The sequence below is a fragment of the Dromiciops gliroides genome, chromosome 3 (genome assembly GCF_019393635.1).
Source record: "Dromiciops gliroides isolate mDroGli1 chromosome 3, mDroGli1.pri, whole genome shotgun sequence".
NCBI lineage: Eukaryota > Metazoa > Chordata > Mammalia > Microbiotheria > Microbiotheriidae > Dromiciops > Dromiciops gliroides.
The window spans coordinates 533,754,929-533,779,623 of NC_057863.1; the positions used below are offsets into that span (position 1 = coordinate 533,754,929).

Consider the following 24,695-nt stretch of genomic DNA (forward strand, 5'->3'; position numbering starts at 1 on the left):
TAAGTGGAAAGAACCACACACACACACACACACACACACACACACACACACACACACGAATGTTGCAAAATTACAAAGAACAAGCATGATTCCAAAAAAAAGAGATGTAAGAAGACAGTCCTACCCTTCCCCTTTGCAGAGGTAGGAGGTCCATGAATGTTGCATAAGGCACATGTTTTCATCAGCTATGCTGATTTTTTTCATCTCCTTTTTAATGGTTTTGTCTTTTTCTGTGTTTTTTTTTTTACTGGCTATTACATATGCCTGGCACATTCCTATCCTAACCCTGGACTCTTAGAATCCCAGCTTCCTTAAGACTTCATACCACCTCTTCCATGAGTCCTTTCTGAGTCCACAGAGCTGTTAGCATCATCTCCACCAAGGTTACCTTCCATTTATTCTGTATTTATCTTGCAAGTTTTGATTATACTTGTTGTCTCCCCTTCTTCCCTCATTAGAATATAATTTCCTTGTTGACTGATCCCTTCTTTCTCTCCCTTTCCAAACTGCACAATGAGTTGCTCTCCAGTCTCATTCTTTCCTCTCTTACCTCCAAACCTCTGTACAGGTTATCCCCATCCCTGGAAGAACTCCCTCCACAATTGAGTCTATTGAAATATTGCTCCCTGAAGTTTCCCTTTCTCTGATTCTCTCAGGAAGAAATAACCACAACCCCTCTCTAATTTCATACCTCTTTCTGTTTGACCTTTCCTAAATACCTGAGATACTCCAACTTGTCTTATTTTTTTTTTAAATTAAAGAAAGATTTTTATTAAGCAGGGAAGAAAAGAAAAATTTAACATGCTGCATGCTGAATAGGACACCACGTAGCTATAGCCAAGGAGTAGATTGTGTGGATTTATATACTTTTTTTTTTTTTAACAGGGCAATGAGGGTTAAGTAACTTGCCCAGGGTCACACAGCTAGTAATTCATATACATTTTAAACAAAGGCAGTTAAGGAATTTTGGAAGAAAAGGTGGGCTTTGTCAGTGGGTTCCATCCAACTTGTCTTATAATTATTTCTGTGAGTATCTTACTCACAGAAAGTGAGTAGTGCTTTAAAGGCAAAGATTCTGTTGATTTTCCTCACTGTCTCCAGCACCTAACAGAGTGTGTTGATGTCACTGGCAGCTACTGATGTAAGTACAGTTTCAAGGCAGAAACCTTCTACTGACAGCGAGATGGAGTCAGTTTCACCTTCACAGCAGTGTATATAAGAAATTGGGTTTATCATTTTTTTAAGTGTCTGTAAATCACAAGTGTAAAACACTGACTGCTGACCATTAATGCCCATTAAGCACTGCAGTGTGCCTCTTTACAAAGTGAGACTGACTGGCATTGCCATTCAAGATGGAGGATCTCAAGGGAAAGTGGAAGGAGCAGAAGCTGATAGAGGGAAAGGCAAGGGGAAGCAGAAGAAAGTGGCACACTGGTAAAAGAACTGCAAATTGCAGGAAGCCAGGCCTTTTCTCTCTTGTCTCAGCATATGTGACTAATATTCAAACAGCATAAATGAAGGAAAGGCAGGGGGAAGGGAGTGCTATTGTGATTGACACATGAGGGAACAGAAGGGAGCATTTCAATTACTGGTTGGGAGACAGAACTAATTCTATCGAAAGGACTCCAACACTCACTCGGGCATTCTGAACTGTTGGCATAGAACCAAATTCTGTCAAAGGGGCATAATCTTACTTCCCACCTGGGTAGTGAGAGCTGCAGATGGGAACAGCTTGCTGGACTATTCTGTGAACCATATGTCTATTTCTTTGAGAAATCTCCTTAGGTAAGAAATTGTTCAGAAATGAGCCAACACATGTGGGAAAATGCATCAAGAGCTATCCTAACTTGGTTCTTTACAGTGGGATCTGCATAACAATTTCTTCAAATGTCTTTGGAGCACTGAGACAAGGGGCTTAGATGCTACTACCCCTCAAGTTGCCACACCGTTCTTAAATGGCTACAATTGCCATGGCCTGGCCACATGATTCACAGCTGAGTGTCAGGCATCAAGGCAATGGGATTGGGGAAAGGTGACAGGGAGAGCTAAAAAAAAAGTACAACCCCATGATTTTATATTCATTCTCTATGAAGTACCTTTGTTTCCAACCTTAGGACATCTTTAAAATCCACTTGATTAACAAGTTCCCTGAGAACATACATCCATGTTTAGAAAACCTCCACATTTTTTCCCCATAAAAATCATTTCTCAAGGCAGAGTGGAGAAAAGGCAGTTATTCACCTGGGCTCTCCCCCAAACCCCTCTGAACACCTTTAAATAATGCCATAAAACAATTCCTGGAGTGGCGGAACACACAAAAGGGCAGGGTGAAATCATTTTCCAGCCAAAGACAACTTAGAAGGTCAGCAGGAAAGATGTGCCGCACCTGGGTGGGAGTGGGGCACGGTTCAAGTGCAGGCCTTGCTGGCAGGCCAGCCCCCAGCAAATGAGGAACAGGCCTTGGGAGCCACTTAATCAGCAGCAGCAGCTACTTCTGGAACTGTCAGCCCCCAGATGGTAAGGGGGTTGAAAAAACGGTCAAAATGAGATTACAGGGGTCTCTTTGCTAGCACTAAGGCAGGACTCTGTTGCTTTGCCCATATTTAGATATGGGTCATAGTTCTCACTGGCAGTCAGTCTCAGAGAGTTGAGGAGCTAGTGTACAGCAGAGTTTGTGGCCACAGTGGAGCAAGGACCCTCGTCACAGTTCCAAAGCAGAAAAGAGTGCTTGTGGTTGTAAACACACGTCTCCTTAGATCATACCACCTTGGAAGAACTGAAAACATATAGGTTCCTGGAAGTATTTTTGAAAACAGCTGCACAAAACCCCTGAAGCTTGGGACAGTGTGTCCTCCAACCTGGAAGCAGAGCCCTACTTTAACAAAGAGTTAAAAGTTAAGAAATTGGCTAAGAAAATGAACAAACAACAGGAAAAAAAATTTTGACCTTAGAAAGTTACTATAGTAACAAGAAAGATCAAAACACACACTCAGAAGAAGACAACAAAGTCAAAGCTCCTCCATCCAAAGCCTCCAAGAAAAATATGAATTGGTCTCAGGCCATGGAAGAGCTCAAAAAGGATTTTGAAAATCAAGTAAGAGAGGTAGAGAAAAAATTGTCATGAGAAATGAGAGGGGTACAAGAAAATCATGAAAAAAAAGTCAACAGCTTGGTAAAGGAGACACAAAAAATACTAAAGAAAATAACAACTTAAAAACAGATTAGGCCAAATGTGGAAAGAAGTACAAAAAGCCAATGAGAAGAATGCTTTGAAAAGCAGAATTAGCCAAATGGAAAATAAGGCACAAAAAATTTTTGAAGAAAAAACTCCTTAAAAAGTAGACTTGGAGGGGGCAGCTAGGTGACGCAGTGGATAGAGCACCGGCCCTGGAGTCAGGAGAACCTGAATTCAAATCTGGCCTCAAACACTTAACACTTACTAGCTGTGTGACCCTGGGGAAGTCACTTAACCCCATTTGCCTCACTAAAAAAAAAAAAAGTAGAATGGGGGTGGGGGGGGTGGGATCTAGATGGTGAAGTAGATAAAGCACCGGTCCTGGATTCAGGGGGACCTGAGTTCAAATCTGACCTCAGACACTTGACACTTACCAGCTGTGTGACCCTGGGCAAGTCACTTAACCCTCATTGCCCCACAAAAACAAAACAAAAACAAAAAGTAGAATTGGCCAAATGGAAAAGGAGGTACAAAAGCTTACTGAAGAAAAAAATTCCTTAAAAATTAGAATTGAGGGGCAGCTAGGTGACGCAGTGGATAGAGCACCGGCCCTGGATTCGGGAGGACCTGAGTTCAAATCCGGCCTCAGACACTTAACACTTACTAGCTATGTGACCCTGGGCAAGTCACTTAACCCCAATTACCTCACCAAAAAATAAAAAATAAAAAAAATTAGAATTGAGCAAATAGAAGCTATTGATTTTATGAGTAATCAGGAAACAATAAAACAAAACCAAAAGAATGAAAAAATAGAAGATCCAGGGAGGGGGCTATAAAACCATGCATATATGCCCTTTGACCTAGCAATACCACTACCAGGTCTGTATCCAAAGAGATAAAAAACAAAAAGGGAAAGGACCTATATATACAAAAATATTTAAAGCAGTTCCTTTCTGTTGGCAAAGAATTGGAACTTGAGGGGATGCTCATCAATTGGGGAATAGCTGAACAAATTGTATGTGATTATGACAGAATACTATTGTGCTATAAGAAATGATATGCAGGGTGCTCTCAGAAAAACTTAGAAAAATTTACATGAGCTGATGAAAAGTGAATTGTACTGTGTACAAAGTAACAGTAATATTGTAAGATGATCAGCTATGAATGACTTAGCTATTCTCAGCAATACAATGATCCAAGACAACTCTGAAGGACTTATGATGAAAAATGCTATCCATCCCCAAAGAAAAAATTGATAATATCTGAATACAGATTGAAGCATCATTTTTTAACTTTATTTTTCCTGAGGTTTTCTTTGTCTGTTTTTTCTTTCACGACATGACTAATATGGAAATGTTTTGCATGGCCACACATGTACAACCTATATTGAATTGCTTGCCTTCTCAATGGGGGTAGGAGAGAAAGAAGGGAGGGAATTTGGAACTCAAATTTTAAAAATGAATGTTAAAAATCTTTTTTTACATGTAATTGGGGGGAAATAAAATGCTAAATAAGTTAATAAATGTAAAAAAATAATCATTCCTCTTTGCATCTTCAGAATTTTATTCATGAAGGTTTCCATCCCTCTTGGGCTGACTTATCCTATAAAATATTAAACCATGAGCTCTCATATGCCAATTCTTTGTACCTGGTGAAATCTCCTATACCAAAATCTAATGTGTATGTCACTCTGGACTGATCTCCTCCCTCTCTCTGATGAAGTTATCACTGTCCCCAGAGTTCCCATTCTCATTCTGAAAAACAAGGTCCTCCTTTGTTGGTCAGAATCATGTTAGGAAGGGAAACTGCTCTGCTTTACCATTCTGAAGGATGATATTATCATTCTGTCTAGTCATGAAACTATTAACTACTTTGATTTTGGCAGGGAGAACTCCCACAGAAATCCAAATCCTTCATGTTTCCTGACTCTATTATGACTTATGATCTATTGCTCAAACTTCTCAATTTCTTCTTTCTGTCTGGTTGGTCTGTAGTATAATCTGATATTGCTTCTGCTTCTACCTCCATAGATGTTCACCCAAATGTTCTTTATGATACAACTCTTCTTTAGTTTCTAGATTTTCTCATGAGCATGTAGTTTCCTGATACTTAATGTTATTTTGTTCCTTCTGTTTTTATTTTTTTTTGTTTTTTGTGCAATGAGGGTTAAGTGACTTGCCCAGGGTCACACAGCTAATAAGTGTCAAATGTCTGAGGCCAGATTTGAACTCAGGTCCTCCTTAATCCAGGGTGGGTGCTTTATCCACTGTGCCACCTAGCTGCCCCCTACTTTGCTCCTTTTGAATAAGGAAAGCATTTGTGTGTGTGTGTGTGTGAGGCAATTGGGGTTAAGTGACTTGCCCAGGGTCACACAGCTAGTAAGTATTAAGTGTCTGAGGCCGGAATTGAACTCAGGTCCTCCTGAATCCAGGGCCGGTGATCTATCCACTGCGCCACCTAGCTGCCCCGGAAAGCATATTTCAAAGTTATATACCCATCATAAAATTTCAATATTATATATGATGTAAAATCTGCCTCTTTGACCTGGAATCTTGTTTCCCTCCCTGTTTCCCCAAATTTGTGCACTTGCATACAGATATGTAAGACTATAGGTTTGCTTATAGGCTGATTCCTTGGATTTTGTCTTCTCTGAATTCTAGACAATTCTATTGCTGTTTTCTTTCCTAGGTTTTTCCTGCTTCCTTTTTTAATCTAGCTGCTTTGATTATGTATGAGCAAAAAATTTTTAGTTTTTGGCTCCCCTTCCTCCTACCCTTTCAGTTGAGGACTTTACCTCATATTTATCTAAAAATAGTAATAATTATAATAATACTTATGGTCATTTGCTGAGAACTCCCCATTTTCTACCCTTCTTTCTCATCTCATCACTCAGATGCCTTCTGTCACAATCTCTTCCATCATCCCTGTTTCACATGAAGAGGTGGCCCTTCTTGTCACAGCAAATCCCTCTATATGTACAGGTGATCCCATTCTATGCCATCTTCTCCAGCAAATGGCCTCTTCTGTCATCCCTGCTCCCTCACTTATCTCCAGCCTCTCTCTGTCTACTGGTTCCTTCCCTAATGCCTACAAATATTCCCACATGTCTCTCATCCTCAAAAAATCTTCACTTGATCCATTTATCTTCACTAGCTATTGTTCCATAAACTCCTTGAGAAGACAGACATCTATAAAGGGAACTCCCACTTCCTTTCCTCTCATTCTTTTCTTAACCCTCCATAGCGTGGCTTCTGATCTCATTATTCCACAGAAACTGCATTCCCCAAAGTTACTGTTTTCTCAATTGCCAAATCCAATGGTCTTTTCTCAAGCCTCGTCCTTCCTGACCTCTCTCTAGTCTTTGACGTAGCTGATCACTCTCTTATTTGGGGGGGGGGCAGGGCAATGAAGGTTAAGTGACTTGCCCAGGGTCACACAGCTAGTAAGTATCAAGTGTCTGAGGGCGGATTTGAACTCAGGTCCTCCTGAGTCCAGGACTGGTGCTTTATCCACTGTGCTGCCACTCTCTTATTCTTGATACTCTCTTCTTTCTATGTTTAATGACATTCCTCTCTCCTGGTTATCTCCTATCTGACTACTGCTCCTCAGTCTTGGTTGCTGTATCTTCATCCAGATCATGCCCACAAACCGTAGTTTTCCTACAGGGCTCTGTCCTCCTTTCTTCTCTCTCTATACTATTTCATTTGGTGATTTCATCAGCTTCCATGGATTCAAATATCATATCTCAGCTGATGATTCTAAAATCTACTAGTTCTGCCATAACCTCTTTCCTGATGCAGTTGGGCTTGCATCCCAACTGCCTAGTGGACATCTCAAATTGGATATACAGTAGAAATCTTAAACTCAACATTGCCAAAACTAAACTCATTATATTTTCCCTCAAACCCTCCCCACTTCCAATTTCCCTATTACCATTGAGGGCACCACCATTCTCCCAGTCTCCTAGGCTTTCAACCTCAACCTCAATTTCTCACTCTTATCCTCCATGTCCAATCTGTCACAAAGCCCTTTCAATTTCACCTTTGTAGTATTTTTCACATTTGTCCCCTAACACTGCCACCACCCTGGTGCAGGCCCTCAACACCTAATGCCTAGGCTACTGCAAAGGCCTGTTGGTTGGTCTCCCTGCCTCAAGTGTCTTGATCTAGGGTTCATCCTCTGCTGAGGTGCAAAAGTTATCTTCCTAAAGTGGATTAAGGAGGACTGGGAAAAGCTTCTTGTAGAAGTTGGAATTTTACACAGAGTGTGTAGAGGGGAGTACTAAGGTTTCTCCTGGTTTTGACCATGTCACTACCCTATTCAATAAACTCCAGTAGCTTCCTATCACCTCTAGGAAGGATCAACTATAAAATCCTCAGGTGTTAAAAGCCCTTCATAACTTGCACGTGTGCGTGCACACCTCCACACCCCCATACTCCTTTCCAGTCTTCTTGTACCTTACTCCTTTTCACATACACTGTGATCCAGTAATACTGTACTTCTTGCTATCGTTGTATAAGACACTCCATCTCCAAATTCTGGGGGTTTTGACTAGCTGCCCTCCATGGCTAGAATTCTCTATGTCCTCAACTCCATCCCCTGCATTCCTTCCATGCTCAGATAAAATTCCAGCTTCTCCAAGAAGCCACTGCCAGTCCTCTTTAATCTTAGTGCCTTCCCTCTGAGATTATCTCTAATTTGTCATAGACAAATATAGACAGACAGCTAGGTAGATATAAGGATTTCTATAACCTATGCAGAAACAAGATTAGATATAAGCATAATTATAGCAATCTATGTGGATTTGTGTGTTTTCTCCTCTATTAGACTTCAAACTCCTTGAGATCAGGAATATTTTTTTGGCCTTTCCTTGTAGCCTGTATTTAACAGTGATTGCTAAATGCTTCTTGACTTGAGTAGTTAAAATTTTATTTTCTTTCTTATTATCTTCTCTGCCCCTTGATTGGTTAAGAATTCTCTGTATTAGCTACTCTTGTAAAATGGTAAAACTCCTTTAATTATCGTTTATTAAAAAGAATGTGACCTTTCATATGTAGGTCATATCCATTTGTAAAATTATTGTGGTACATGCTATAAATAGTCTAAGCCTATTTTTTTTCTTTCTTCCTTTCTTTTTTTTTAGTGAGGCAATTGGGGTTAAGTGACTTGCCCAGGGTCACACAGCTAGTAAGTGTTAAGTGTCTGAGGCCGGATTTGAACTCAGGTACTCCTGAATCCAGGGCCGGTGCTCTATCCACTGCGACACCTAGCTGCCCCCTAAGCCTATTTTTTTGCTCAACTAACTGCATTCCAATTTTTCCAGTAGTATTTGAGGAATAAGGAGTCCTTCTTCAGGTAATTTATGTTCTTGATTTATCAAGCACTATTACTTCATGAAAATAGTGGAAACAAAACCAAATCTTCAGAAAACTTGGCTTGAGACCCAACTGACCCATGTCACCCAAGAAAGCATACATAACTGAACCTGGCAGGAGGAATTTGCCAATATTTCCATAACAAGCTATTTTCACCATCAGTGAAAGAAGAAAGAAAGGTATTATCACTGAAGAGGAAACATGGTGCCTTAGAAAGAATACTGGCTCAGTTCCCTAGGTTTTGCTACTAGTTATGTGTACCACAGCCAAGTTATGTTAACCCCTCAACTTCATTTTCCTCAGCTATAAATGGTGGGAATAGTAGTTGTGCTACCTGTTTCATCAGGTCATTAGGGTGGCTAAATGGGATAATGGTTTAATTATAAACCATGAAACATTATATGAATGTAAATTATTATTATTAATTCATGAGTATGCTGGGGTCTTTTGAATTTGATTATGGGAATAGAGAAGGTCTCCCTCGAGGAAACTGAGAAATCATATGGCTCCTCAATATGCCCTATTTCCATCCATTCAGTGTAAAGAGCACTTGACTTGGATTTGAAAACTGAACAAGTCCTAACTCTACGTCAAATGTCTAAAACTGGGGCAGCTAGGTGGTGCAGTGGATAGAGCACCGACCCTGGAGTCAGGAGTACCTGAATTCAAATCTGGCCTCAGACACTTAACACTTACTAGCTGTGTGACCCTGGGCAAGTCACTTAACCCCAAATGCCTCACTTAAAAAAAAAAAGTCTAAAACTGAGCTTCTCTTTTCCATGTAACCCACTTACCTACCAGCTATGTGAATGTAGACAAGTCACTTAACTAAATGCTCTGAGACTTCATTTCTTCATTTATAAAATGGTGATAATAATACTTTCCTTGCCTACTTTTCAGGGTTATTGTGAAGATCAAAATGAGACAATGTATGTATGTAACAGCATTTTGAAAACTGTGGAGTCCTATACAAATAAAATGCTATTATCATTATTATGAATCTGCAAGGGCTACTGCTTATTTAAGGCCCAAGTTCTAGTCTCAATTTGTTAACTAGACAAGCCTAAAGTTCTTTCGGACAAGGCCAATATACCCTAAAATAGGGAAATTTAAATCTTACACTCTATAGATCCAGAATAAAAGCAAAAAGCAGGGGACCTGAAAAAGAGCTAGTCTCCTTCTCTACAGGAAGGTAGGAGGAAAGTAATTGTTCAGAGAAGCAACAGCATCACAATTTGCTTCAGTAAATACAAGTAGACTGGAGTACAGGAACCCAATTCTAGTGTTATGGAAAGGCATTTCTCTCCAGACACCAGGAGCCATATATTCCCACCACTGTTAGAGACTAGTTCACCAGCAAGCTGGTAATTTATTGCAACACTCCTGCTTCACTCCTCCCTGGGGAATCTCAGAGTTGGCATTACGTCCGCCCACTTGTCAAGCTATTTTATACAAGTAGCAATTATATCAAGCTTCAAAGGAAAAAAAATACTGTCTTATTTTAGAATGTATGTAATGCAAGACAGCCACAGAGTGACAAATGTGCCTAGTTTTTAAAGTGATACTGTCAACTAGTTTAGATTTCCCCCCTCAAAAAAAAAAAAAAATTACCAGCAAACTACAGTGGCTTATCCTAGGAGTCTGGATGGCCTTTATAAAGTTAGATAATTACAGGCATGGTAGAGGTGATGAGGAAAGGGATGGGGTAATCACCTCCAGCATCATAAAAGATGGGGAAATGGTCACTGGTGCCATATAACTCTAGGTTTCACTCAATCTTATTGCATCTGTAGTCTCTAATGCTCTAAGAAAGAGAGTGGAGCCTTTAATCCAGTTTGACTAGAACAAAAAAGATGGGGCATTTAGGCCACCACTCCCTCTCCCCAACCCAGTTGTCCTAGGGAAGTTGCTCCAACAGGAGACTGGGACTTCCTTATTCTCTATTTATTCTCCTAACAATTCCAGCAGAAAACAACCTTCTTACATTTGTGCTAAGCAGAAACTCCTGCACCATTTATTCTCCTGTCCAATAATTTTGAGGCTAGTTGTTACCCTTGAGTCCAGCAATGAATGCTAAGGACAACAAAAAGTCTGTTTTTACTTTTTAAAAAAATTTATATTGGTAGGAATAGGAAAATCAAAGATTGGCTAGAACCACTGTTAGGGGAAGATGGGCTGTTGAGTGTGGAATGGAAGGCACAACTACTCAAGTCAATCTTATATTGCTTCCATTTTCTTTATCAAGGAAAACTATCTTCAAACTGGAGAAAAAAGATGAAAACTGAATAACAGGGACCTAACACTGAAATAAAGAAATGGTAAGGGATTATCTAGCTGCCTTCAATGGATTTAAGCCACCAAGGTGTTATCACCGGTTATTATCAAATAAACTACATTCTAAGATAATGAAAGAACTGAGGATAGGATGGCTGAGTCACTGTTGGTGATCTTTGGAATATGAGAGAGAATATAGAAGCAGTGCCACAAAACTGAAGAAACGTAAATCTTCTTGATTTTCAAAAAGGAGCAAGGGCAGAGATTTTCAAAGAACCAGCATGGGTGTTTGAATCCAATTCCTTGAAAAATGCAGAAGATATTATTATAGGGTGATTTTTGAGCATTAATTAAAAAAGGGAAGTCCCAACCACTAAGAATCAGCATGGATGGATTAAGGACAGATTTATCAGACTAGCCTCATTTGCCCCCGAGATTTTAGTGAGGCATTTGACAATGTCTTATGATATCATTGTGAACAAAAGGGAGAGATATGACCTTGGTGATGGTCTCATTATGTGAATTCAGAACCAGATAAATGCTTTAGTACATCCTTCGACATCTTAGCTGATGGAGTAGAAAGTTGGTGAGCAGAAAGAAGACTAGAGATGATGCCATAAGAGGACTGTTTAGTCTAAAGAAAGAAAAGATTTAGGGCAGAGATGTCAAAACACATGGCTGTGGCCAGAACCAGATTAAAATGTAACTGGGAAATATTTAACAAAATAAATACAAATTAAATGGATTATAATGTTACTATGTGGTTTTCTAAATTAATATGCAATATGCAGGAACCCTTAGGAATGATTTGCCCCATTTCTATCTGAGTTTAGTGCCACTGTCTTGGGGTGAATATGATAGCTATCTTCAAGTATCTACAGGACTGTTGTGTGGAAGAGGGATTAGACTTGTTCGACTTGGTCTTAGGTGGCAAAATGAGGGGTAATGAATAGAATTGGGAAGATCAATGAAGAAAAACTTCCTAACTCTCAGAGCCATCCAAAAGTAGAATGGGCTGCTTTGGAAGGTAGTAGATTTCTCATCACTATAGGCTACAAGTGGCAGCTGGATGATCACTTGTAGAATTAATTCCTACTTAAGTAAGGATTGAATCATATGACCTTTGAGGTCCTTTCCAACTTAGAGGCTCCTTTGTTCTAAATATTCCTGGTTACAAACTCTGGTTCCTAATTTCTGAGGACCACTGTTACTAATCATCGAACCTGAATTCCTTCCCATTCATGAGGCCAGAACCGACTCTTGTTGGATCCATTGCAACACACAGAACAAGAATGTGAACAAATTAAAACTTTTGAGTAAACCACATTATGAATATAGATTGTGGGAAGTGATGTTCAGCTATCTATTCTTCATTTTAATAGTCCTGATTAAAAAAAAAACAAAAATAAACCTGGGGCAGCTAGGTGGTGCAGTGGATAAAGCACCTGCCCTGGAGTCAGGAGGACCTGAGTTCAAATCTGGCCTTAGATACTTGACACTTACTAGCTGTGTGATGCTAGGCAAGTCACTTAACCCTCATTGCTTCCCTCCCCCCCAAATAAAAAACTACCTCCTTATTTAGGCACCATCATTATTTTAGAATAGTGTCATTTCATAAAAAACAAAGTTAAATACATAGTAAGAAAAATCATGAGGACATTTCCTGTTTACCTTATATATATACTATTCTCTAACTCTGCTCCCATTGCTCATGTTATATGCAACCCTCCATGAGCTAGGGAAATTATCTAGCCTCTTCTATCCCTTTAAAATCCAACTGAAGTCAGGGGCAGCTAGGTGGCGCAGTGGATAGAGCACCGGCCCTGGATTCAGGAATACCTGAGTTCAAATCCAGCCTCAGACACTTAACACTTACTAGCTGTGTGACCCTGGGCAAGTCACTTAACCCTAATTGCCTCACTAAAAAAAAAAAAAATCCAACTGAAGTCTCACTTATACCATCAATTGAGCCCCATATTCTTCATGAAACCTCCTTATTCCAGCTTATCTCTCTCTTCTCTGAACAATGCTTATAGTTGGAAACACCCCCATACCCTCACACCCCCCATGAAGTCATGGTTTGTGTCTAATAGAGGGATTCACAATATGGGGTCCATGGAAAGATTTCAGCAAGTCCAGAAACTTAGATGGGAAAAAAAACCCATTTATTTTTTACTAACCTCTAATTGAAATTCAGCATTTCCTTCAATTATTTAATAATCTGTGAAGGGGCTCATATACATCACCAAACTGCTAAAGCAGTTCATGACAGAAAAAAGGTTAAGAACCACTGGGTTCATTTTGTTTTTCCTAGGGGTAGCTAGGTGGCACAGTGGATAGAGCATTGGCCCTGGAGTCAGGAGGACCTGAGTTCAAATCTGACCTCAGACACTTAACACTTACTAGCTGTGTGACCCTAAGGCAAGTCATTTAACCCCAAGTGCCTCACAAAAAAAAAAAGACTGATCAACTGATGGCTGAAGTTGTGACACCACCCAGTATTTGGTCTACAAAAATCCAGACATTTTCATGCTGGCTCCTTACAAATTCAAAGTTAATGGTGAGGGCCACTGATTTGCATTTAGAAATGCATACAAATAGGCCACATTTGAGAAATTCCTTTCCTAAAAACAGCCTAGAATTTGAAATATGAGAAGCTTCTTCAAACCTCCTCTTTTCCAAACCAAGAGCAGAAAAAGAGTTTGCTGTGGCACTATCTAACAGAGAAGTATGTTTTGTATATGACTATGGCAAACCAGTGCTAGGGTTGTCTCTACTTGTTACATAAGCTGCTGTAGTTCTAAAGCCACAGTTATCTCTGTTGGCCTCAGGAAGAAGGCTATAAGCCATTCTAGAATCCCCAAAGTACTCAGGAACTCCACAGATGCCACCAAATTGTAATAGTTGGGCCAAAGTCAGCCACAGAGATGTCAAGATACATGGCAGATAAACAAATTGTCATTATATCATGTAGGATCCAGGATTATAGTATTTTGTTGTTTGTTGTTGTTTGTCCTTCTTTCTCAAAGATTACCATGACATCAGGGAGATGTCATGACTTGCACTGAATTGGATATAAGTGAGGGAGGGTTGTGCAAGGTTACCAACCTTACTTTCTCTTCCAGAGCCATCTGGGTCCAGTGGCAAGATACACATCAGGACTACTGGAGATGGCCCTGGATGTTTGAGGCAATTGGGGTTAAGTGACTTGTCTAGGGTCACACAGCAAGTAAGTGTCAAGTGTCCGTAGCCAGATTTGAACTCAGGTCCTCCTGATTCCAGAGCCTGTGCTCTATCCACTGTGCCACCTAGCTGCCCTATTTTTTGTTGTTTGTATACGACAGGTCAATGCATGCCATCCAATACCAAGTAGAAAAAATGCAAAGAAAACCAGTACAGAGAACAGACAGGCTAGGCCATCTGGGGAACCCATAGGAAGCCTGGGCCAATGACTTGCACCTCCTCCAACAGGTTTCTCCTTTTGAACTTAGGATGTGTGTTCACTGAATCTTTGCCTTTACTGCAATATATGGGACCCAAAATGTCTCCATGAAGTGTACTACTTTTCAGTGACCTTCTCTGCCCTTCTATCTATCCAAACAAATGTGGCAGACCAAGTAGACCAGGAATCCCACACATGCAGGTGTGGGAAGGGGTTCCCAGTATTTTTATGGCATTATTTTATGCAGTAAGTGGCTGCTCACTTTGTGTCAACCCACAGCAAAAGCACTTTGTGGAGGATGTGGAGATAATAGAAGATACATCTCAGTTAGAAGAAGAAATCCATAAGAATTATACTCCTAATACAGAATGAAGCCTGAAATAAATTCTTAAGGGAACTGGAAGAAAGGTACCCAGGATCCCTTAGTTCTAAAGGTATGGCCTGCACAAAGGTCCAGTTTAATTTCTACTCTCTGCTAGCTCCTAAGGGAAGCAGTTAAGTAGTATCTCTGAGAAAGGGTACTCAGATTTCAGGGATTCCCAAATATGTTCCCTTAAATACTTTCATCCAGGAGGAATGAGAGAGGTCCATATAGAAACCTAAAAAAGTAGCACTCAGTCACATTATGTGTGTACATTGGCCCTGTGTAACTAAGGAGTTGATGAAGAGGTAACCCATATAAACCATTCCTTATTCTGAAGGCTTTAAGATCTCCAGCGACCAAATGCACAAGTGTTTTATCCCTCCCCCTCGTCCTGTGGCTCTCCATAGATATGCACTACCTGCTGGGCCATTTTGCCATCAACGGAAAAATAAATACCCTTCACTTCAAACTTCAAAGGTGATCTATCTGGCTCAAATGTGGAGAGGAGCAAGAGATCCTCCAATGATACTTCCTAACCTCATTCATCATTCAATTTTTTTTTTTTTTGCTTTGACCATGGCACTAATCAGCAAACTGTCCAGCAGTGTCTTTCATTATAACACAGATTGTGGCTGGAGTCCAGATCCTGCTGCCACATCAGCACAAGAGGATGGGCTAGGCCTGGGGCCTCAGGCGACTTTAGTTTCCTTAACTGTAAAATGAGAACATGACACTGAACAAACTTAAGGTGCCACGTAGAGTAGTTTAACCCACCACCCAAAAGAAAACAAAGCACACAGAGCTTCTGTGAGATCTGGGTCTTACTACAACTAGGTATGTGGGAGAGAATTATAGCACGCATTTCCTCTACATGGACACAGCTGCCTAGACACTGACTGTTTCACTGAGATGAGACATGTAGACACTTGCCTCATCTGCCCCAGGAAGAGAGGGGGTTTGTAGGACTGCAATGAGGGTCAGGATTCCTCATTTGGGAATCCACCTAAAACTCTCACCACACATCCCCTATGGCATCACGTTTCTACTTCTGAGGTTATCTAAGAAGGACAGTTTCTGAGAAACAGGTAGATAGTCAGGAGAGACCTGGCTCTGAATCCTACATGTAACACTTACTAGCTGTGTCAAAGGCTGTCTCTCTCTAAGCCTCAGCTTTTTCATCTGTAAAATGGGGCTAACAACAGTACATACTCTAGATGCTGCTTTGAGGATCAAATGAGATTGTATATGTGTGCGTATGTATATACATGCATATATGCATGCATAGGTGTGACTATGGGGGAGTCACATCATATTTCAACATCCCCACATACAGCTCTAATATTACATACATAATTATAGCTGGCAATCTGCTTGGGTAGAGGGAGTTTCCACAATGGGAGTCCCTCCCCTCCCAATTTTCTTTTTAAACCTGAACCAAAATTAAAAACAAACAAACAAATAGAAGGGGGAGAAAAGTGTTAACTAGTTATCTGGATTTCCTTTGGCAACTGTCTGCTCCTTTCTTTCCCTATTTTGCTGATGGTAAACCATACTTCACATTTTCTTGATCCGAAAAAGGAAGCTGAACCAGGAGAACATTGTACACAATATCAACAACACTGTGTGATGATCAACTGTGATAGACTTGACTCTTCTCAGCAATGCAATGGTCCAAGATAATTCCAAAGGACTCATGATGGAAAATGCTCTCCAAATACAGAAAAGAGAACTGTGGAATCTGGATGCAGATTGAACCATACTGTTTCTACTTTGTTTTTGTTTTTTCTTTTTTGAGGTTTTTCCCTTTTGTTCTGATTTTTCTTTCTCAACATGACTAACACAGAAATATGCTTAATGTGATTGTACATGTATAACCTATATGAGATTGCTGGCTGTCTTGGGGAGGGAGGGAGAAAAATTTGGAACTAGAAATCTTATAAAAACAAATGTTGAAAATGATCTCTATATGTAACTGGAAAATAATAAAAATACTTTTATGATTAAAAAAAGGAAAAAAAAGAAAAAGGACACCTTCATTTATATTTCCAAAGCTAAAGAAAAGGAATTAGATAAAGATAAGAGGAGGTGACTGGACACATCCTATCAGAAGAGGTTAAACATCTGGCTCAGCAATGTGAGTCAAGGACTGAAGATAAGGAGGACCTGGACTTGAATCTTAAACCCAGTCATCTAAACTAGTTATCTAAAATGTGGGGTATAAGACCAGAGGGCAGGGGGAGAGGACACAAAACCCTTTCAAGGAGGGACAATAATTGGCAAAATGCTTGGATTTTTTTTAGCACAACTCCTGAATAAATACATCCAATTTTTCCAACAGTCAATGACAGTGGGTTTATGACACAATGAGTTGTAATGAATTATTAATTTTATAATGAACAAGCTTGGCCCTGAATAAGACATGAAAAAACATACCTTTCTCCCCTTTTTGCAAAGGGAAAGGGTGTCTATGGAACACAGCATGTAATATCAGACTCAATGGATATATTAGTTTTTTAGAACTAGTATTTCTTTCTTTCCTTTTTTTTTAACCCCCCCTGGTAAACACTTCCTTCTTTGATGGTTAAAGTCACATACCTAGAAGTATCAAGGAATGGTTTGTAAGCAAGGATGATCCACTCTTCTCTGTTGGATGAATACCTTGGCTCCCGAGGTGTTTCTGATACTGTATCTAAATCCACCAAATAATGGCATTTGCTGATGTCAACCTGGAATAGAGACAAGATACAATTCTTCAACAAGATTGTAAAAGGCATGGGGGCAGCTAGGTGGCGCAGTGGATAAAGCACCGGCCCTGGATTCAGGAGTACCTGAGTTCAAATTCGGCCTCAGACTGTAAAGAATTAATTGTTATTTGAGGTTTTTATGCCTCAGGGAGCACTGGCACCTCACGTCTACGTGGGCCTGGCAAAATTATAATGATTGGAAGCCTAGTGAGGGCAGTCATGTGACTGTCACAGTAGCCATCCCATTGGCTGGGACTGTGTGGGGGTGTTTCTAGGTTTGGGGGAGGAGAATTGGGCATTCTAGGTGGAAGCTGGAGAGCGACAGGCATTCTGCTGCGTATTTTCAGCTGATTCCTGAGCCGTGGTATTTTTCAGGTATTGTAATTTCCCTTTCCCCATTTTTATTTCCTTTCCCTTGATTCTACTGATCCCATTTGTGTGTTTTTTTAAGTTCGTTCTTGTTAAAATAAATCTTGTTCTGTTTTGAGGGAGGCTGCCGGTCTCCTTCCTTGCCCCAATATTGCGGCGAGCCGCTTAGCTAGCACTCCCCAATTAAAAATTGGTTCCCACAAGACACTTGACACTTACTAGCTGTGTGACCCTGGGCAAGTCACTTAACCCCCATAACCCCGCAAAAAAAAAAAAAAAGATTGTAAAAGGCATATAATATATTATCAACTGAATCCCAGAGGTTTCCAAAGGGTGTCAAGAATGAGAATCATCCACATCCTCCATAATAATAGACTGACACAAAGATCACAAATGTTCCCTCAACCATATGAACTTGTATTGGATTATGATGGGTTAGAAACCTGAAGAGGATGGATGTATATGTTAAGCCAGTTAAATGGGCTGGCATATTCAGCATGGGGAGACCTCTGGCTTAGCTTCCCTCTGGAAATGCCTACACGTGCAGAGGACTCCCAGCCACCACAACAAATGTTACCATGCTTAGAATTATCCTAAGTCAATGTGCCTACCCCAACAAACACATCATTGCCCTCTCACTTCCAATTCATCCAATTCCAATCTTACTACCAAGTCCCCAGAGGAGAAGAGGTGGAGGAATAATGACTAAACACAAATGGCTCCCTAGGTGTGAGGGAAGAATCAATTAGACAACACAGTTCACAGGTGTGTGCACTGCAAACCCCACACAGCTTTTACTTCAGAAAACGAGTAGGGCTCAATGAAACAATATCACTGCCATCACAGCATCTATAATGACACAGGTAAAGGAAATAGTGCCCCCTGGCCCCCAATACATACTAAGCACTGGCCAATCACCAGTGCTCACAGAAGAATATGAATCCAACTGAAATTCTACATTTCTTTTTAAATCTTGTGGGGATTGTTATTTCCACAAAACTCATCAATTTAGAAGAGGATACTCTCCAAAAGCCCTATGACTCTTGAGAAAGAGGGAGGGAATAAGTGTTTATTATGTGTCTACTATATGCTGAGTACTATTGCTGTACACTTTACAGATATTATCTCATTTGGTCCTCACAGCAAATCTGGGAGGTACATGCTATTCTCATTTTACAGTTAGGAAACTGAAGTTAACAAAGGTTAAGTGACTTGAGCAGGGTCACACAGCTAGTAAGCATCTGAAACCAAATCCGAACCCAGGACCTCCTGACTCCAGGCCCAGGGCTCTATCCTCTGTGTCAGGTATCTGCCTCTAAAAGGTAGAATGGCAACTGAGAGCTGGGAAACTACCAGCCCTGGTTTAGGATTCGTAGGAGGATTTGTTAAGGCAGCAGTGTCTCACTGAGACGTGGAAGAGGTAAAATCATAAGAACAGGGCTTTCCAGAGTTCAAACTAGAGGTCTTTCTGGAATTTAAGAGAGAAGCCCTCCTGGACTGTCACCTTCGATTTAGGTGACGATCATTAGGAAAAGTGGATGGAGGACTTGATTTTCTCTGGCCTAGCAGTGAACTCTGTCTTTCCCATCCTCTTTCCCCCTTCCCTCCAGCTCCCAGCAATGTTCTCATCCTCTCACAGCATTATTTATATGTAAATAGGACTTCAGTCTCACATCTGTCTCTACATATGGGCTATTCCTCCAGGGGAGAGAAAGCACACTGAGAATTGACGTCAGAACCAATTCCATTCCGCAGAACTCTCTAAAAATGATCCTTTGCATAAACACTCCTGGCAGCAGTTTTTATTGTCTGAACACCCACTCCAGGGCTCCCATGCATTTTACAAACATGAAATGAGTTTAGAAAAACTTCCCAAGAGCCATGTCTGTCCAATCAAATAGAGCCAGCAAGAGGTAGGGACATCCTGCATTGCTGCTCCCCTATTCCTGTGGATGCCTCTGAAATGCTAAGCTGATATTTCTGCCCTTAGCTCCAGCCCAGCTTCTTTAGATTACAGTCGGTGAGGGTAGATGTCTAATCCAGTTTTATACTTGACCATGGCAGCTGCCCAATTACAGGTGTGACTTGCCATGCTGCAATATTCTAATCACTCCAAGTCCTCAAGCCACTCGGACCGATACTATCTAAGATGACAAAACAGATCATCTGGGTTTAGCATAATCAAATCAATCAATCAATGGCTATTTACCAAGTGATGCCCACATGTTCTTCAAGAGAGTAAGGCACTGAAGAGAATACAGAGGAAGGAAATATAAGGCATGGTTTCTGATCTCAAGGGACTAACAGTTATACTGCAGAAGCAAAATGGACATATTAAAACAGACTAATTAATTGTTATAGTAAGTGGTAATGAGTATAAATGCAACAGAACTATGAAAACTCAAAGTTCACTAGAAAAATGGACATCATTTCGTCCAATTCCTTCATTTTATAGATGAAGAAAATGAGGCCAAGAGGGGAAAAGCAAAGGCCTGTGCCTCATAAGGAGGAATTTCTTAGTCAATTCTCTTTCCACTACATCATACATCCCCCCAGTGGCTTAAAGCTCAACTCAAAAGCCTCTTTCATTAAGCCATTTCTCTAAACCTGTTCCTCTGTCTCTTTCCTTATCTATGATCTCATGTAGCACTTTATTTTACACCTTTGTAATGCACATATTATCGTCTGTTAGTTACCTGTGTAAATATCTAAACTGTCTGTGAGACTATCAGCTCCATGAGGGTACATGGTGTGTGCCCAGCTAGACTCTATCTCCTCCCAAGACCTAGTTCATTGCTTTGCTTTATAAAGCAGGCATTTATCAAAATGAACTGAGTGTTGGGAAAGGTTTTGTGGAGAAAATGGAAGTATTCTGAAATGAAGCAATAGAAGAAGGGTATTCTAGGTGGAAATATAGCATATCTAAAAGCAGAGGTGGAAAAAGCATGGTGTCTATCTATTGGTGGGTGAAGTGACAAAATCTAACAAAAATGAAAGTTATATATGGGTTATGAGTAGGGGAAAACAAGATCAAAGGTGAGGATAGATGATGGAAAAGCTTGAACATCAGCAAAGGGGACTGAACTTTAGCAATCAATCAATCAATCAATCAATCAACAAGCATTTATTAGGTACCTACTACACTCCAGGCACTGTGCTAGAGACAGAAAGACAGTCTCTATCTTCAAGGACCTTAAATTCTATTGCAGAAGACAACATGAACATATAAAGGAGTATTGCATGATGCACAAGCAGGGCTCCCCAATGGCGAGGGCCCTCCCTTCTAAGGTCACCTACTATCTATTTTCCATATGTAATGGGTCCTGCCCTCTTGGCCATGTATCTTGTATCCCCATGATACATACAAAGTAGATACAGAGCAACCTTCGAAGGGAAATAACTAGCATTTATGTGGGGAGTGAGAGATAGTAAGGAGTTCAGGATGACAACTGGGTTTCAAGCCTGTGGCACTGGGAGGCTGATGGTATTCTCAACAGTAATAGGGAAGTTAGTAATGTGCAAGAGTTTAGGTGGGAAAGATGAGCTCTGTTTTGGATATGTTACGATGTCTACTGGACTCCAGTTTGAAATGTCCAATATGCAGCTGGAGATGAGAAATTGGAAGTCAGGAGAAAAGTCAGGGCAGGATGGATAGATTTGAGAATCATCAACATAGAGATGGTAATTAGAGCTATGGGAACTAATGAGATCATCCAGTAAGGTAGTATTGACGGAGAACAGGAGCCAGGACATACATGATCCAGCAAAGGAGGATCCAGTAAAGGAGACAAGAGGAGTAGTCAGAAAGGTAGGAGGAAAACCAGAAGAGAATAGATAGCATCCTGATAACCTAGAGAGAATCAAGTATCAAGAAGGTGAGAGTGATCATCAGTGTCAAGGAGAATGAGGAAAGAGAAAAGGTCACTGGATTTGGCAATTAAGAAATCATTAGGGGCAGCTAGGTGGCACAGTGGATAGAGCACCGGCCCTGGAGTCAGGAGGACCTGAGTTCAAATCCAGCCCCAGACACTTAACACTTACTAGCTGTGTGACCCTGGGCACTTAACCCCAATTGCCTCACAAAAAAAAAAAAAAAATTAGTAACTTTAGGGAAAGGAATTTCTTTTTTTTAAAACATTTTTATTTAAATTTTTGAGTTCCAAATTCTATACCCCTTTCCCTCCCTGAGGCGGTAAACATTCAGATATAGGTTATGCATGTGCAATTATGTAAAACATTACCATATTAGTAATTTTGTATAAGTAGATTTGAATAAAAGAAAAAATGAAAAAAGTAAAAAATAGCATGCTTCAGTTTGCATTCAATCAATATCAGTTCTTTTTCTGTAGGTGGATAGTATGCTTCATCATTAATACTTTGGTATTGTCTTGGATCATTGTATTACTGAGAATGGCTAAGTTGTTCACAGTTCTTCATCAAATAATATTGCTGTTACTGTGTACAACATGCTCCTGGTTCTATTAACTTAACTATACATCAATTCATGTAAGTTGTTTCCAGATTTTTCTGAAATCATCCTGCTTGTCATTTCTTATAACACAATAACATTCCATTACAATCATACACCACGGCTTGTTTAGCCATTCCCTAATTGATGGGCATCCCTTTGATTTCCAATTCTTAGCTACTACAAAAAGTTGCTATAAATATTTTTGTACAAATAGGTCCTTTCCACCCCACCCCTCTTTTTTTGGATGTCTCTGGGATATAAACCTAGCAGTGGTATCACTGGATCAAAGGGTATGCACAGTTTTATAGCCTTTTAGGCAAGTTCCAAATTTCTTGCCAGAAAGGTTGGATCAATTCACAACTCCACCAACGGTACATTAGCATCCCAGTTGGGAAAGGAATTTTGGTGGAATGATAAGGTTGGAACCCAGATTATTAAGAAGAGAGCAGGAGGAGAGAAAGTGGAGGCACTTATAACAGACAGCTTTTTCAAGAAGTTTAGCCACAACAACAACAAAAGAAGTTTAGCCACAAGGGAAAGAAGAGATATAGGATGGTAGTTGGTGGGGATGAAAGGATCAAGTGATGTTTTTTTAAGGATGGAGGAAGACATGGGCATGTCTGTAGGCAGTAGGGAAGCAGCCAGACTTAGGCAACATTGAAGATAAGCAAGTGATAAAGTGGATATAACAGAGGGGACAATCCACTGGAGGATATGAGATGAAATGGGATTGCTTTTTCAAGTGAAAGGGTGAGTGTTGGTAATAAGTAAGGCTATGTCTTTATGTGAGAAAGGGGTAAAGGAGGATATAGTGGCAGAAGGTATCTGAGTGATAGGAGATGAGGAAGAGGTGGGAAGAGGGAGCTTAAAGCAAATGGCCTCATTTTTTTTTCTTTTTTTTTTTGCAGGGCAATGAGGGTTAAGTGACTTGCCCAGGGCCACACAGCAAGTAAATGTCAAGTGTCTCAGGCTGGATTTGAACTCAGATCCTCCTGAATCCAGAGCCAGTGCTTTATCCACTGCGCCACCTAGCTACTCCTGTGGCCTCAATTTTTAAAATAAAACATGAAGTGAGGTTCTCTGCTGAGTGGGTGGGAAGGCAAAAAGGGTAACATGGGAGGTTTGAGAAGGGATGAAAAGATTGAAAGAGCTGTTGTGGAGAATGAGATAGTGAGTTGATAAGGGAGGTACAGAAGAACTGCATATCAGCAGTGAGAGCCCAATTGAGATTGTACAACATAAATTTGTAGTGAACCCAGTGAGAATGGTTGTGTGATTTTTGTCACCAACAATCCATAGCATTTGTGTAGGAGTGAAGGTGATGAATGTTGGGAATGATCCAAGGCTAAGGATGGGTATGATGTAATCAGCAATATGATAAGGGAGTCAGGTACTCAAGAGAATAGTACAGAGTTAAATTGATTCACCAAGAGGTCAATATGGGGAAAAGAGGAGAGAGTGGCTAGTGCAGGGGAGATGGCCTGGGAGAGAAGTGAGGGTTCTAAGGACTGGAGGTCATGGTAAGGACAAAGAGTAGGAAATAGCCTCACAGAGGGAGCTCTGGAACGAATGTCACAGAAATATTGAGCAGACTAAGAACTCAGAAAAGACTGTAAGGGTAATGGGCATAAAAGCTGAACTAACAGAGAGCTGAGCTGACAAGCTGGGCTAAGAGCACTGCAGGACTACAAGGACACTAACAACCCGGCTTCTTGGATCTCCCTTCTCCTGATCCTGCTGTCAGCACAGCTGCCTGAGCTAGAGGCCTATCTGTTACAAAGAAGAAAAGAATACGGATTTACATTGAGGCATCAATCAGCTGGAACAACAATGACGCAAGCTGAAGTAAAAATAGATGCCTGATGAGGGGCAACATGGAATCCAGGGGAGAGCATACAGAAATCATCTCTGTATACAAAATAGATCTCATTTCCCGTAGAGCACTATAAATTTTTCTGCGTACAAAGTACAGAACCCATCAAGGTTTTTTGGGGGTTTTTTTTGGAGGGAGGGAGGATGGTAGAAGGGAGCTAAGGAACCAACCACAACTAACTGTCCTTTATATAATCACCAAAACAAATAATAGGATCACAATGGGAAACTATGAGGCTATGATAAATAACAGAAATTGTATCCCCAGCTAAATGTGTTATTTAGTCATAATTGACATTATAACTCCCTGGAATAAACTAAGTACTTAAAAATGCTTTAGTCATCTTATTCAACAGAATTTAATGATGACTGATTTTTAACAATAATTTAATGCTCAAGAATCAACCATCATTTGGAGTATGTTTGTGTGTATGTTGTATGTGTGTGTGTGTGTTTCTAAGGTATCCAACTAACTTTGATTCCCTGAGGCCTCATGCAATGAGGTCTAGAAGTTTCCTACAGGACGGTCTTCATGACTGGACACAAAGCATGGAACAGCTTTAAATCTTGAGCTTTTGGGCATCATGAACACCTGTCATTTTTCTCTTC

The 24,695-nt window shown here is 40.4% G+C and overlaps 1 protein-coding gene across 1 annotated transcript in view; it reads right to left on the reverse strand.

Annotated features, from left to right (window-relative positions):
- ALG9 (ALG9 alpha-1,2-mannosyltransferase) overlaps nt 1-24,695 on the reverse strand; it is a 155,596-nt gene that overhangs the window by 25,526 nt on the left and 105,375 nt on the right. Inside the window, exon 14 of the mRNA XM_043995048.1 lies at nt 17,226-17,356. Coding sequence (XP_043850983.1) covers nt 17,226-17,356 — 131 coding nt within the window. The remainder of the gene's footprint in view (nt 1-17,225; nt 17,357-24,695) is intronic.